The 13876-nt window shown below is 54.6% G+C and overlaps 5 protein-coding genes across 5 annotated transcripts; 3 read left to right on the forward strand and 2 right to left on the reverse strand.

The window, feature by feature from the left end:
• The first annotated feature begins 1502 nt into the window (after positions 1–1502).
• Positions 1503–2744, forward strand: M421DRAFT_424818 (RBP11-like subunits of RNA polymerase). Its single transcript, XM_033593874.1, has 2 exons — positions 1503–1667; positions 1980–2744. The coding sequence occupies exons 1-2, from the start codon at positions 1651–1653 to the stop codon at positions 2353–2355; spliced, it is 393 nt and encodes a 130-aa protein (XP_033444623.1). The 5' UTR covers positions 1503–1650; the 3' UTR covers positions 2356–2744.
• Positions 2745–5185: 2441 nt separating this feature from the next.
• On the forward strand, positions 5186–9736 carry M421DRAFT_424821 (pyruvate carboxylase). Its single transcript, XM_033593875.1, has 8 exons — positions 5186–5541; positions 5608–5900; positions 6158–6702; positions 6754–7021; positions 7077–7999; positions 8050–8141; positions 8192–9405; positions 9461–9736. The coding sequence occupies exons 1-8, from the start codon at positions 5391–5393 to the stop codon at positions 9563–9565; spliced, it is 3591 nt and encodes a 1196-aa protein (XP_033444624.1). The 5' UTR covers positions 5186–5390; the 3' UTR covers positions 9566–9736.
• A 645-nt stretch (positions 9737–10381) lies between these two features.
• Positions 10382–11151, reverse strand: M421DRAFT_424824 (uncharacterized protein). The gene has a single exon (XM_033593876.1). It carries the CDS (start codon positions 10831–10833, stop codon positions 10468–10470), a length of 366 nt encoding a protein of 121 aa, XP_033444625.1. The 5' UTR covers positions 10834–11151; the 3' UTR covers positions 10382–10467.
• A 238-nt stretch (positions 11152–11389) lies between these two features.
• M421DRAFT_424826 (RNA-binding domain-containing protein) lies at positions 11390–12460 on the reverse strand. The gene is made up of 3 exons (XM_033593877.1): positions 12250–12460; positions 11986–12199; positions 11390–11934 (listed from the first exon to the last, which is right to left on the reverse strand). Exons 1-3 carry the CDS (start codon positions 12315–12317, stop codon positions 11674–11676), a joined length of 543 nt encoding a protein of 180 aa, XP_033444626.1. The 5' UTR covers positions 12318–12460; the 3' UTR covers positions 11390–11673.
• A 160-nt stretch (positions 12461–12620) lies between these two features.
• Positions 12621–13856, forward strand: M421DRAFT_72681 (Pkinase-domain-containing protein; the record flags this gene model as incomplete). Its single annotated transcript, XM_033596904.1, has 1 exon — positions 12621–13856. The coding sequence occupies one exon, from the start codon at positions 12621–12623 to the stop codon at positions 13854–13856; it is 1236 nt and encodes a 411-aa protein (XP_033444627.1).
• Between the last annotated feature and the right edge of the window lie 20 nt (positions 13857–13876).

A 13876-nucleotide genomic window follows, 5' to 3' on the forward strand; every position in this document is an offset into this window, starting at 1 on the left:
ACTAGGTCAAGCTTGACATCAGCGAGAGGCTAGAAGACCCTGCGTTTAATCAACAGCACTCTTTGCGACCGGACGAGAGAACGGGGGTATCTCTCTGTACACTGCCAGCTAACTGCAGATGAATGTCCAGCATGACTCAATATACATTGTCACCGCCAAAGAAAAGTTGGTAGACTCCTCATGAGGGTCAATGAGGCAGTAACTGGGCTTGGGAGGACAGACTGATGTTTGAGGCAGGTAATACGGGAGCGTGGAAACAACGGAGACAATACACGGCCATGCAGTGTTGGCTATATGTCCATCAAATTACGGCCTGTCTCAGCTGACACTCCCACCTGATATCGCAACGCACGTGTTGTGAGCCTTTGGCCCAGCCTTCTCTCACCTGCTGGTGGAGGACCGGAGGAACTGCTGCCATATAAGGAAGCTCCGTAGGTTGCACCATTCCTTCAACTCCTCATCTCTACAGTCACCAACCACAACAATCAGAACCCCACCCGCCCAACCTTTTGCACCACGTTTCAAAATCGACAAGCGAACTGACTGTATGCAGGCCACCATGTCGCAAACGTCCAAGAAGCGAGCGGCGACCGAGCCAACAGAGCATACAAATATCAAGAGGCAGCGGGGCGCTCCTGCGAAGATCGTCGAGGCTGAGGAAGAGCATGAGTCTGTCCAGATCACCACAGATCTCCACAACAAGTTCGATCTCTACCCAAAGTGCCGGACAAGGCTGTCGAATACACCTATGCCGTCGACGCGCACAAAATTCTCGACGGCTTTCAGTCCGTCGGTACACTCCAGAAGAGATTCACCTTCCACATCGTCAGTGAAGGTCAGGTGCTGGGCGGTGACGACTCCGATTACAAGTTCACGGAGGCCGAAACCTTCTACATCGCTAGTATGGCGAACGTCGCCGTTCTCGAACAATTCATTATAGTTGCGCCGACTAGGAAGGCCGACTTTGTGAAGGCGCCCGGTGTCGAGCTCATAAACTCAGGGTTTGCGGCACTCCACTCTGTGCCCTATGGACACATGGGTTGGGTCTTCGACGCGCTCGGCCTGCCTCTCATTGCACAAGACCATCATCCAGAAAAACAGGCTGAAGCATATTTTTGCTTAGGTGGAGCGCAAAGAGTTGAACATCCCGAGGATCGACTAGAACAACCAACAACAGATCGTCGAGAGCTCGGGCACTGCAGTGAACTGAGAAATGAAGAAACGATCAGGGTGGGAGGAAAATGGCATGTGCGATGACAGAAAGGGAGCGAGTTAGTAGCATGCGACTAATTTTTATGAAGCCGTAGTATGTGCGGTACACAGAACCGGCGAGATCAGGTGTTTTGCAAATGAAGCATGATTTTAACTTTGGATTTTGTAATGTGATGAACGGTGAAAATCGGATTGACGTGGAGGACGCGATCCTGACTAAGCGAGCTGCCGACCGGGCGGTGAGGCACGGCACAAAGAGCATCACGGATCCTCCTCTACGCTTTCATTAACGCGGCCCCCCCCCCATTCCACACATTCCGCTTCGCACATCTTATCGACCGTACCGATTCGCCGTCGCTCACGAAAGCTCAGATTGTAAGGACAATCACGCCGCACTCTTTTGGACTTTGCGAGTAGAAAGAGCAAGGAACGCACAACATGAACGCGCCCGACAGGTACGTTGACATGCTGTCCTTCGTCAGATCTACACAAGCGGGCAGCCAAAGGAACTTCAGGAAAGGCTCAGGGCTACAAAGATCGGATACAGCAACGCACGAAGCTCTCGCGGCGTGAGGCGAATTGCACGCCTTGATGCGCCTGCTGCTTCTCGAGGCGCGTCAGTGCCGTCTGAAAGACAGCACAAGCGCCACCTTTGTACGACGCTCGCGTCGTTGTTGCTTTGTAGCGAAGTGGAGCCAGAATGGAGGCCTCCGATGCGTCATGATAACTTACGAAGAGATCACAAATGCTAACGGTGTGCGATCTAGATTCGAGCTCTTCTTGCTGGACGATGGCCAGCAGAAGGTCGAGTACAAGGAGGAGACTCGTGTGCCCAACACCGCCATCTTCACGTTTAATAAGGAAGACCACACACTCGGCAATCTCCTCTCGCAGCGCCTCCTCAAGTACGAATATATCGTCTTCTCCGCCTACAAAGTACCTCACCCGCTTTTCGCGACCTTCGAGCTCCGCGTCCAGACCGATGGCTCGATCACACCGAAGGAGGCTATCATTCGATGCTGCAAGGACATTGTCCAGGACCTGCACGTGCTGAATAGCAGCTTCCAGACCGAGTGGCTCGGCAAGAAGATCGTCAGCGAAGGCGAGGCAGATAGAATTGCGCGCGAGCGTGACGCATTCTAAGTAGCTGCTGCGTTACTGTACAGCAATAGCTGAAGAGGAGGACGAACAGAAGATGGAAAGGATCATGCATACCTGGCGTTCGGGAGGCAATTGGCATGTTGCTGAAAGATTGGCGTTGTGTTTGGGTACGACCCGATCTGTACAAACGCTTGCTGTACCGGAGGATCGATTTGGGAATTGTAGGCGAGAGATACCTCCAAGACGCGCATGTATTGCGCTGCGCATGAAAGAAGAAGAACGAGTTATGTCGAATGAAGAAGCTGAACAGGCTGTTGAGCTGCTTGTCACTCACTTTCCCAGGGAAACGTTATGGCCTGGTCCAGCTTTTTACTTTCCTCAAAGCCTGCACAAGGCTGGGTTCAGCACAAATGGAAGCCCACAGTCTGCACCAATATCCTTTGATTGACTACACACAACATCGCAAGGACTATCACAACCTGCCAAATACATGTTCACAGTTCTCGAGACCTGAGCAAAGGGAGATCTCGAACAGGAAGTTCTGACTGGCGTAGCTAGGAGCGCAGAGACCGAGCAGGGTCAATTGGTGAAGAAGTGCGTGGTGCGCAATTTACCCCCAGATGGGCCACGAACTGACCTACAGACGCGGACAATGCATCTCTGACAATGTTTCTTCCACGCTCCTCGAGCTACACTGCAAAGGCGTGGATTAGACACTGCTCGCTCCCATGGCGACCCAGACAGCCTAGAGATTGAAGCCGCTCGTACCATCGTACAGCTCCGACTGTGACACAATTTGAAAGACGGCTATGTTATCGACTTCACATGCTCGCCCTATATCCTTGACCACATCTTCGCGTTCTGGCACACATTCAGCTTGTCTCTTGGGAGTAAGAAGACTGTTATGCACGCCACTTCACCACCTACAGATGCAGCTATGCTTGATGTCAAGCCGCCTTGGTAGACTCCTTGCAAGCGCTCATCGAGATCGCACAGATTGCTTATTAACTGGGTGATCAGCCACTCACAAATCGAGTCTACGGCCACGATGCTTCGGAGATCGTCTTGCTGTTGATGAGTGGATTAGGTCATGCCACCGTCACTAACTATCAAACACGTTCGCTGCGTTCGACGATTCTGTCAGTTACTTGGGGAGTTACCCTTCTGGTGGGAGGGACTTAGCATAAGTACCGATGCATCGTTATCTTCAGAGGAGGATACTTTCGAAATGAGAGAATGTAAGATGATTGGAGTCGCGCTACGATACGCTGTGAAGTGGCATTACCGGGACACTAAATTCGAGTCAAGGTCCACAAGGTTGGACTCCCATAACCTTAAATACAAGGCTGGCCCCCTTCATTTTCGCCACTAAGGAAGCGTTGGTCTGGCATAGCTCATAATGTTAGTTACTCTCGAAGTTGCATCTATTTTGTGCGGGATGATATTTCCACTCTACAGTTGGCTGTTAGCCGCAGGTACAATGGCAATTCTGTAACGCTTTATCAACTACTTACAGACAATCCGAGAATCGGTTTGACTCATCCACAATTTTCCCAGATTTGGAAACACGTAATTACCTACCACAGATTATTTTGGATGTCGCGGCCTCCGTTCAGTACCGGTTCTGTCGATGTGCCAAGGGCCAAGCTGCAGGGCGGATCCGCGATGTTTGACGAAGCCTCAGCCACCGCTGCAGGATCTCCGCCAAGTCGTCTCCCATTGCGATTCATGTAGAAAACTTCCAGAACCAGCCATTCAGTGCATGGAACGACTCATCGTGAGCGGGATCTCCACAACGCCGACACAATGGCTGAAGAGGCTCACAAGCAAACTACACCGGTCGCAGAATAGGTCCTGAAAAACTAGGCCCAGAAGTTTCGACCCCGTCTGGGCAAGTCACCGAAACTGTATGTGCAGCACTTGCAGCTCGCACCCAGATGATCGAGGTTGCGCAAGGTGAGCGCGTACGCGGACACGAGTGAGTCTCGGGCTGTTCTCGATGCCATATAGATACGCGGCATAGCGGGGAGGGAAACAGCCGAAAATCCCACAAAAATGCGCAGGAAATGTCTACTACAATGAGGATATATCTCGGATTATCCGCAGATGCCGCAAGCATGTGACTCGGTTAGGGCGGGTTGGCCGACGGGCGCCGAAGCAAAGCGCTGCTCGTCATGGGAGGAGACTCAGGAGAGGTATTTCTCCGCAAATGCTCCACATTGCCGAGCTATACCCATCACATGCATGTACCTGTGGTGGGACGGAAAATAGCAAGCAGGCGCGCAGGTATTATTGTGAAAGGCTGGCGAGCAGGATTGGGGTGCGCACGCTACGGTCGAGCTGGACCGAGCGGCGAGCGCCAGTGTAGGAGGTGTTTGGATGGGCAGTGGGCCAGTAAAGTTACACGGCTTGGCTGCCTATCACGAATTCCACTGCGTGGGGTGGGCAGAGGGGGTTTTATGTCTGTTCGACACCCCGGCGTAGGTTGCAGGGTGGGTTTGCAGCGGCATGTGGCATGGCGGGGCGTTCCTGAGGTTTTGGCAATATCTTTTACATGAGCATGGGGACTTATCGACAAGCTCGAGGTGAGGGGCAGAGCAGCAGCAGCTTCACCGGAGAGCTAGGAGCTAGAACGCGCACCCGCGAGTCGTTGTTGAGGATGCTCGTGCTGGAAGAATGCCATCATAGCTTCGTCTGCTACCCAAATAAGGGTTTCAAGTGAAGCCACGCAGCAGGGCCAATGCAGGTCTATCTCGAGCTGCACTTCGCCAGAGAGCTCTAGCCAAATTGTGGACCGCTGCAAGCTCCATTACTTTTGGCTGCATGAGACCGGCCGACGGTCCCTTCGACATCAGGTGCGGGTCCTTAGATGCGTGTTTCGATCTGGTCTTGGCCCTTCAGCTTCTGTCGGTCGCTGTTTTGGGATTAAGGTTGCGCTGCTCCCAGTGACTCGTAGTAGCCCAGTCCGATACCGCCTATATAGTTTCCCTCGCCCGGTGCCCTGGAGCCAGCAAACTCTCCCCCACCTCAATCCCTACTTGCCCTCCCTACCTAATACCTCACTGCAGTCATCCAGCATGACGACGCTTGCAGTTGACAAGAACGCCTCGAGCGCCATCGACGAGAATGACTTCGATGACGAGCATGGCGAGCACCATCCCCACAGGAACTCTGTCCATCATAGGCTGCGAGCAAGCAGCTCCATCATGCAGCTGAAGAAGCTCCTCGGTACGTAGCTGCGAGCTTCAATGGCTCCCCTCAAGGCCCCAGGCCCCCCTCTAACAGCTCGCCCAGTCGCCAACCGAGGAGAGATCCCCATCAGAATCTTCCGTACCGCCCACGAGCTGTCGCTGCACACAGTCGCAGTCTACAGTCATGAGGACCGCCTCAGTATGCACAGGCAGAAGGCCGATGAGGCCTACGAGATTGGGCAGCGCGGGCAGTACACACCCGTTGGTGCTTACCTCGCCGGCGACGAGATCATCAAGATTGCCGTCGAGCACAACGTCAACATGATCCACCCTGGTTACGGGTTTCTCTCAGAGAATGCTGGCTTTGCCCGCGCGGTCGAGGCGGCTGGTCTGATCGTAAGTTCTGCCCTCAGTATCCGCTTTGTTTACCTATGACGAAATGGGTGGAGGGGTCGCGGTTGCCAATCGCAGCTGTTGAGCGTATCTGTGCTCGGAGATGCTGTAGCGGGGCCGCCGGCGCTCCACCGACCCAGCCCTGTTATGCTATCTTTGCAGCGCGGCGCGTCGGCGACCCAAGATTTTCTTGGAACTCATTTCGATTGCAATTTTGCATTGGCAATACAGTGGTGCAAAAGAGGCTTACAATCTGCTAGTTCGTAGGTCCCTCGCCCGACACCATTGACGCACTCGGCGACAAGGTCTCCGCCAGACGGTTGGCTATCAAGTGCAATGTCCCCGTTGTGCCGGGAACGCCAGACCCCGTCGAGAGGTACGAGGATGTCAAGGCATTCACCGACGAGTTCGGCTTCCCGATCATCATCAAGGCCGCTTTCGGCGGTGGTGGCCGTGGTATGCGTGTTGTTCGCAAGCAGGAGGAACTTGAGGACTCCTTTAAGCGAGCAACATCAGAAGCGAAGTCGGCTTTCGGCAACGGAACCGTCTTCGTTGAGCGCTTCCTCGACAAGCCTAAGCACATTGAGGTCCAGCTTCTCGGTGACAACCAGGGCAATGTCGTCCACTTGTACGAGCGTGACTGCTCCGTGCAGCGTCGCCACCAGAAGGTCGTTGAGATTGCCCCTGCTAAGGATCTGCCCATTGAGACCCGCGATGCCATCTTAGCCGATGCTGTCAGGCTGGCGCAGTCAGTCAAGTACCGCAACGCCGGTACCGCTGAGTTCTTGGTCGACCAGCAGAACCGGTAAGGCCTCACGCATCATTTGGGAAGAACAACTACTGACGATGTCCTCAGCTACTACTTCATTGAAATTAATCCTCGTATCCAGGTCGAGCACACTATCACCGAGGAGATCACTGGTATCGATATTGTCGCAGCTCAGATTCAGATCGCCGCTGGTGCGTCTCTCGAGCAGCTCGGTCTGACCCAGGACCACATCTCCACACGCGGTTTCGCCTTCCAGTGCCGTATCACCACAGAAGACCCGTCACAGTCGTTCGCTCCGGACACTGGTAAGATCGAGGTCTACCGTTCCGCTGGCGGTAACGGTGTTCGTCTCGACGTAAGTTCCCCCTTGACTACCTCCAGGCGGAGCAAAAACTGACTTCGAGACCCAGGGAGGTAACGGTTTTGCCGGTGCTATCATCACACCTCACTACGATTCTATGTTGGTCAAGTGCACATGCCGTGGTTCCACATACGAGATCGCTCGCCGAAAGATGCTTCGTGCGTTGGTTGAGTTCCGTATCCGTGGTGTCAAGACCAACATACCTTTCTTGATCAAGCTCCTCACGAACCCCACATTCGTTGATGGTAAGTGCTGGACAACGTTTATCGACGATACACCCGCGCTCTTCGACCTCATCGGTTCTCAGAACCGTGCTCAGAAGCTGCTCGCGTACCTTGGTGATCTCGCTGTCAACGGCAGTCAGATCAAGGGTCAGATCGGTGAGCCCAGATTCAAGGGGGAGATCCCTATTCCCACCCTCACCGACAAGAACGGTAAGGTCATCAACACATCTAAGCCATGCGAGAAGGGCTGGAGGAACATTCTCCTCAAGGAGGGCCCTGAGGGCTTTGCGAAGGCTGTCCGCAACAATAAGGGCTGCCTCATCATGGACACCACATGGCGTGATGCCCACCAGTCGCTCCTCGCTACTCGTGTGCGAACTGTCGACTTGCTCAACATCGCCAAGGAGACTAGTCACGCCTACTCCAACGCTTGGGCTCTGGAATGCTGGGGTGGTGCCACCTTCGATGTCGCTATGCGCTTCCTATACGAGGACCCTTGGGAGCGCCTGAGGAAGATGCGCAAGCTAGTACCAAATATCCCCTTCCAGATGCTTCTGCGTGGAGCCAACGGTGTTGCGTACTCCTCGCTTCCCGACAACGCCATCTTCCACTTCTGTGAGCAGGCCAAGAAGAACGGTGTTGACATTTTCCGTGTCTTCGATGCTCTCAACGACGTTGAGCAGCTCGAGGTTGGTATCAAGGCTGTTCTCAAGGCCGGCGGTGTTGCCGAAGGTACCGTATGCTACTCGTAAGTTTCCTGATTATCCACAGAAATTCGGTATACTGACTACCTTCAAGCGGCGACATGCTGAACCCCAAGAAGAAGTACAACCTCGAGTACTACCTCGATGTTGTCGAGAAGATTGTTGGCATGGGCGCGCACATTCTTGGTTCGTACACCACATGTTCTCATCGATCATCACGTACTGACAGCCTCCAGGTATCAAGGACATGGCTGGTGTCTTGAAGCCCCGTGCTGCCCGTCTTCTGATTGGCGCTGTTCGTGAGAAGTACCCCGATCTCCCCATTCACGTTCACACCCACGACTCCGCTGGTACTGGTGTCGCCTCTATGGTTGCTTGCGCCGAGGCTGGCGCTGACGGTATTGACGCCGCCATTGACAGCATGTCTGGTATGACTTCGCAGCCTAGCATTGGTGCCATCCTTGCCTCCCTCGAGGGCACAGACTTCGATTCTGGTCTCGATGCTCACGCCATCCGCAACCTTGACGCATACTGGGCTCAGCTCCGTCTTGTCTACTCGCCCTTCGAGGCTGGTCTTACTGGTCCCGACCCCGAGGTCTACGAGCACGAGATCCCTGGTGGTCAGCTCACCAACCTCATCTTCCAGGCCTCTCAGCAGGGTCTTGGTGAGCAGTGGGCTCAGACCAAGAAGGCTTACGAGCAGGCCAACGACTTGCTTGGCGACATCGTCAAGGTCACGCCTACCTCCAAGGTCGTTGGTGACCTGGCCCAGTTCATGGTCTCCAACAAGCTTTCTTACGACGATGTGCTCAGCAAGGCCGAGCAGCTGGACTTCCCATCCTCAGTCCTAGAGTTCTTCGAGGGCCTCATGGGCCAACCGTACGGCGGCTTCCCCGAGCCCCTCCGCTCTCATGCTCTCCGCGAGCGCAGGAAGATGGACAAGCGTCCTGGTCTGTACCTCGACCCAGTCGACATTACCAAGGTGAAGTCCGACCTCAAGAACAAGTGGGGCGATGCCACCGAATGTGACGTCGCTTCCTCCATCATGTACCCCAAGGTCTTCGAGGACTACAAGAAGTGGACCCAGAAGTATGGCGATCTGTCCGTCCTGCCCACACGTTACTTCCTGTCGCGCCCTGAGATCGGCGAGGAGTTCCACGTCGAGCTTGAGAAGGGTAAGGTGCTGATTCTGAAGCTCCTTGCTGTCGGACCTTTGTCCGAGCAGACCGGTCTGCGTGAGGTCTTCTACGAGATGAACGGAGAGACCCGAACTGTTACTGTCGAGGACCAGCACGCCGCTATCGAGAACATATCGAGGCCCAAAGCCGATCCTACAGACAGCAGCCAGGTCGGTGCACCGATGTCTGGTGTGCTGGTCGAGGTTCGTGTCCACGATGGCAGCGAGGTCAAGAAGGGCGACCCCGTTGCTATTCTCAGCGCTATGAAGATGGTAAGGCTCGCAAAAATCGACAAACAATTTAAACCGGTCACTAACAAGAATCCAGGAAATGGTCATCTCCGCGCCTCACTCTGGCAAGGTCAGCGGCCTCTCTGTCCGCGAGGGCGATTCCGTCGACTCCGGCGACCTAGTCTGCAAGCTCGTCAAGTAAATTGGAAACTGGTAAAAGTGTGTTTGATGAGGGTGTCCGCTATACCTGCAAGGACTGGGCACCTGTAATGACTTTCCCTTGCGCAACGAATGAGTATGGTATACAGCAATGAATGACGTCTATTTTTAAGATCGAAAATAATTGTGCTCTGGGGACTACCTCTCGTCAGCGTGCCACATGTGACCCGGGTGCCTCTCGCAACATAGTAAGGGCCAGTCTTTTTGCAACGCCTGTTGAATCCCTGCCCTTCACAGCACACGCGCCAGCACAGCACCACAGTGGAACAGATTTTTTTTACGTATACCACTCTTATCTGTCAGCTATCATTGAATCACATGGGAATTGTGCCTCTCGGTCCGCATTGCAGTGTCGAAGTCTTCTGTAAACGCCGCACTTCAAGACTTGACGTCTAGCTCGGACAGCGTTGCACCGAAGCACGAACCCACCCCCAGATCTGACCCCAGACCCCAGGAGATGCAAGCACGCTTATTCCTGGTTCAAGGACGCGCCAGCAAGCCTTCCGAGAACGTCCATTCTAGCGACCATGATGCGCGGAATCGTGTTTGTGGCTACCTTGACCCGCATTTTCGGGTGTTTTCGGACCCGCGTGTTCACCGCGTCGTTATCGCAGCCGACCCACGACGGGAAGCTTATTCTGACTCCGTCCGGGCGATGAGTCCCGCGGCAAGCACGCGACTGACATGTGACGTTTGCATGGGTTGCGTTTTCCGGGTCGTGTCCGGGTCCTTCCCGTGCTCAAGCTTTGGTGACATACGAGCCCACTTCTCAACTGTTTTCACGGGAGCAATCCCGCTGTTCGTATTTCGATCTATGGTGCAGATTGATCATCCGGCCGTGGTAGATGGAGAAAATCATTTTGTCACTTCGTCCTGTGGACAGCACTACTGGACTGCGATGGGTGAATCCTCAGAGTCTGAACTTCTGTCGCAGAGGCTACCATATGCCTTCGGTCTCGTGTGCCAGGTACGTCCGATTTCCGTCTGAAATAAGACCTCTCCACGCTCGCGGGCTCGTGCCGTCTCCAGGATCGTTCTTTGCCGTTTCGCTAAGAGTTCTGCAAGGACGAATCGGACCAAAAGGCCGCTGCCTATCTCTTGTGCGCATGCCAGTGCTGTCCATCCAGACGAATAGTCGACAGGCACGTTGCCTTTCCCAATCATAACCTGACGCCTAGCCATGACAAAGTTGCTCGCTGATACGGCCAACATTGAAGCAGTCCATCCCCTGCCTATCTTGAGCTTTCCCATTGGCTTGTCGCGACTTGAAAAGAATACGGATCATTGTCTGGCGGCCGATGCGCGTAGCTAGGACGGGTGGCGTTTGTTGACGCATGTTGCTCGTCGAAGTACTCAGACTGTTCAAGCAATCATTCTCAAGTTCTGGCGTGGGCCGTCTGGGTTGTCGCCTGGCGTAAATATGTCCCTCTAAAAGGTAAAGATCTGATCAATATCTCTGTTCGCCTCGAGACCATGGACGAGACGAAGTTCTCTTGTATTGCTGCGGTGTACCAAACGCATCGTCCATCTAGAGCAGCCCAACAGCAGCGCCCGTCGATTTGTGAGAACCTGCGCCTGACAGTCGAGACTTGTGTCTTATATTCTCTGCAGGCGAAATCGAACAAGGTGCATGTCAAAGGGTGATTGCAAGGCTTCAATGTGTTTTGAAGGAAGAAAGTGACGTGATCGTTCCTCCTAGCTCACTGCCTTGAACCTCCTCATACAGCCAAGTAGGGTCGTTGTACGTGCTGTTACAGCTGTGTCGTAATTATACAAGTTTCTGTATTCATGAACAGATCGTTCTAAATTTTGAAAAGTCTCTGAAGACCACAATACATTTTTAGTATCATTGGCAAACGTGCCACTCTCGTTATATAGCATTCTGCGTACAGTCAGCACCAGTCTCAGGCATATCGACATGCTGCTACCGACATTCGTGATATGTCATCCAATATGCCGACCGGTACCGTAGACCAGGCCCGCCTCTCATGCGCTGCGACCCCGCTGCGTCTTTCTGTGGGTATCTATCCTCTTCATTCGCCGGCGCGTGGGTGCTTTCCCTCTCAGCTCGTTGCTGTCCCTTGTACACGCCTAGTCTGAGTCTGAGTCCATCTCCATCTCGGCGTCGTCGTCGTCCTCTTCTTCCTCGTCCTCTTCTTCTGCTTTCCTCTTCTGGCCCTTCGCCCTGTCCTGCTCATTGACTGGTACCGCTTTCTCTAGCGCGGCACTGAATCCAGTGGGTTGCGCAGATGTCTCCTCGGCGGCCTTCTCAGGCAGATCAGGTTCGGGCATCTTGTATGTCCCGTCGAGCTTGGCTACTGTGTCAGACTTGGACTTGGCGTATGCGATTTGCTGTGGCATGTGAGTTGTATGCCCTTATACGATGGAGAAACGTTGACATACCATGTCCTTTCCAAAGAATGTGAAGCCCTGCAGCGCGCGCATGGCTTGTGTGGAAGAGTCGACGTCGCGGAACACGACGTGCGCCTGGCCGCGCATCTTCATTGTCTTGAGCGCGACAATGTCCAGAATGACGCCATAGGTAGCGAAGAGCATGTAGAGGTTGCGCTTGAGGTCTTCCTTGGGGAGCTTGTCGTTGAGGTTGCGGACGTATAATCTGCCGTGGTCAGTGTCTGTGCGATGAATAAGGCAAAGGGACAGCCTTACGTCCTGTTCGGCACGCCCTCCTTGCTCACCGGAACTGTGCCCGGCGGTCCTCGTGCTTGTGTGGCCATGATGCGTGCTTGTGTCGATGGCTCGGTGGTTTGAGCTCCCCGCAGAAATCGCGTTCGCTGTGTCGCGCCAAGTCAAAAGTTCGGGGACGTGCGTGCTCGCCGCATTGTCCGCGGCGGGCACGTCAACACCCATGGCCACCGCCTCGCCCACACATAGAGTGATTGAAGAAAGAGAAGGAAGACAGGGAAGCGGCAACGGCTGGCGACTATGAAAGCAGTTTCTTGATTGGCCCGGATCCGACCCTCACTCGCCCCCGTCTCTGTTGCGCCTCACCCAGAGGGCCCTCGACCTTATCCCTCCCAATGGGCGTCTCCTCACCCGCCGCGCTGAGCCCTCGGCCCAACCCGCCAGGTGCGCATCCCGCCATCCCCGACCGAGCCAAAGCCCTCTCGAACCTTTCGCGCGTCACGAAACCTCCAGCAATGGCCGCCATTACGAGCAACCCCATCGATGGCGGAGAGGAAGACATGGCTGAGCAGATGAACGCCGCTGTGCGCTCACAGTTCGTGTCTGGGGCACGTCTCGGTGAGGGAACATACGCCATCGTCTACGCTGGGCACTACCGAACGGACCCTACCAGGCTCGTAGCTATCAAGAAGATCAAGCTCAACGCCGACTTCAAAGATGGCATCGCCATGGACGCCATCCGCGAAATCAAATACCTTTCTGAGCTGTCGCACCCCAACATCATCAAGCTGCACGCTGTCTTCAGTACAAAGGACCAGAATCTCTCCCTCGTGCTCGAGCACCTGCCCCTTGGTGACCTCGAAGGGCTGTGGAAGAACAAGAGCATCACGTACAGCAGCGCCGACATCAAAGCATGGTCCAACATGCTCTGCCAGGCCATCTGGTTCTGCCACGCCAACAATGTCCTCCACCGCGATATCAAGGGCAACAATCTGCTCATCGCCGCCGACAACACCGTCAAGCTGGCCGATTTTGGTCTCGCTCGCTCTTTCGCAGACCCCGGCGCCAACATGACCTCAAATGTCATCACCCGTTTCTACCGCCCTCCGGAACTGCTGTACGGGTGCAAGCACTACGCCGGCAACGTCGACATGTGGTCCGTAGGCTGCGTCATAGCGGAGCTCGCACTGCGCCAGTTCTTCTTGCCCAGCGAGACAGACTTACAGCAACTCGCCGTCATAGTCGACGTCTTTGGCACACCCACCGAAGAGTCCTGGCCCGGCGTGAACACTTTGCGATACTATCAGCCGCCTCCCACACGCAGCGCAATCAAGCTCCCACAGCCACTGATGTGGTGGAGAGGTCGCCTGCCGCTGCTAGGTGACGACGGGATCGATTTGGTGCGCGGTATGTTGGCCATGGATCCGCAGAAACGATTGACAGCCGAACAAGCACTCAAGCATCGATACTGGACTTCTGCACCGCGACCCACGAAGAAGGAGAACCTCCCCAACGAGGGCGGGGGTATCAAGAAGGAAGGCGAGGATTTGAAGAGAAAGGGCGGCGAGACACCAGCAGGCGCCGGACGCGTGGATAAGGTCGCGCGCAAGCTGGACTTTGGAGGCATGTGATGAACGCAGAACCACATTCC

Source organism: Didymella exigua (assembly GCF_010094145.1).
Source record: "Didymella exigua CBS 183.55 unplaced genomic scaffold M421scaffold_39, whole genome shotgun sequence".
Lineage (NCBI taxonomy): Eukaryota > Fungi > Ascomycota > Dothideomycetes > Pleosporales > Didymellaceae > Didymella > Didymella exigua.

What these genes read in the sequence shown, in the direction of transcription:
- M421DRAFT_424824 (XM_033593876.1), bottom strand. Translation starts at nt 10,833, where the DNA reads ATGGGAAAGCTCAAGATAGGCAGGGGATGGACTGCTTCAATGTTGGCC.
- M421DRAFT_424826 (XM_033593877.1), bottom strand. Translation starts at nt 12,317, where the DNA reads ATGGCCACACAAGCACGAGGACCGCCGGGCACAGTTCCGGTGAGCAAG. An exon ending in GAGGGCGTGCCGAACAGGAC is followed by an intron (nt 12,200 to 12,249) that starts GTAAGGCTGTCC and finishes TGACCACGGCAG; the next exon opens with ATTATACGTCCGCAACCTCA. An exon ending in CATTCTTTGGAAAGGACATG is followed by an intron (nt 11,935 to 11,985) that starts GTATGTCAACGT and finishes CACATGCCACAG; the next exon opens with CAAATCGCATACGCCAAGTC.
- M421DRAFT_424821 (XM_033593875.1), top strand. Translation starts at nt 5,391, where the DNA reads ATGACGACGCTTGCAGTTGACAAGAACGCCTCGAGCGCCATCGACGAG. An exon ending in TCGAGGCGGCTGGTCTGATC is followed by an intron (nt 5,901 to 6,157) that starts GTAAGTTCTGCC and finishes ACAATCTGCTAG; the next exon opens with TTCGTAGGTCCCTCGCCCGA. An exon ending in GTAACGGTGTTCGTCTCGAC is followed by an intron (nt 7,022 to 7,076) that starts GTAAGTTCCCCC and finishes TTCGAGACCCAG; the next exon opens with GGAGGTAACGGTTTTGCCGG.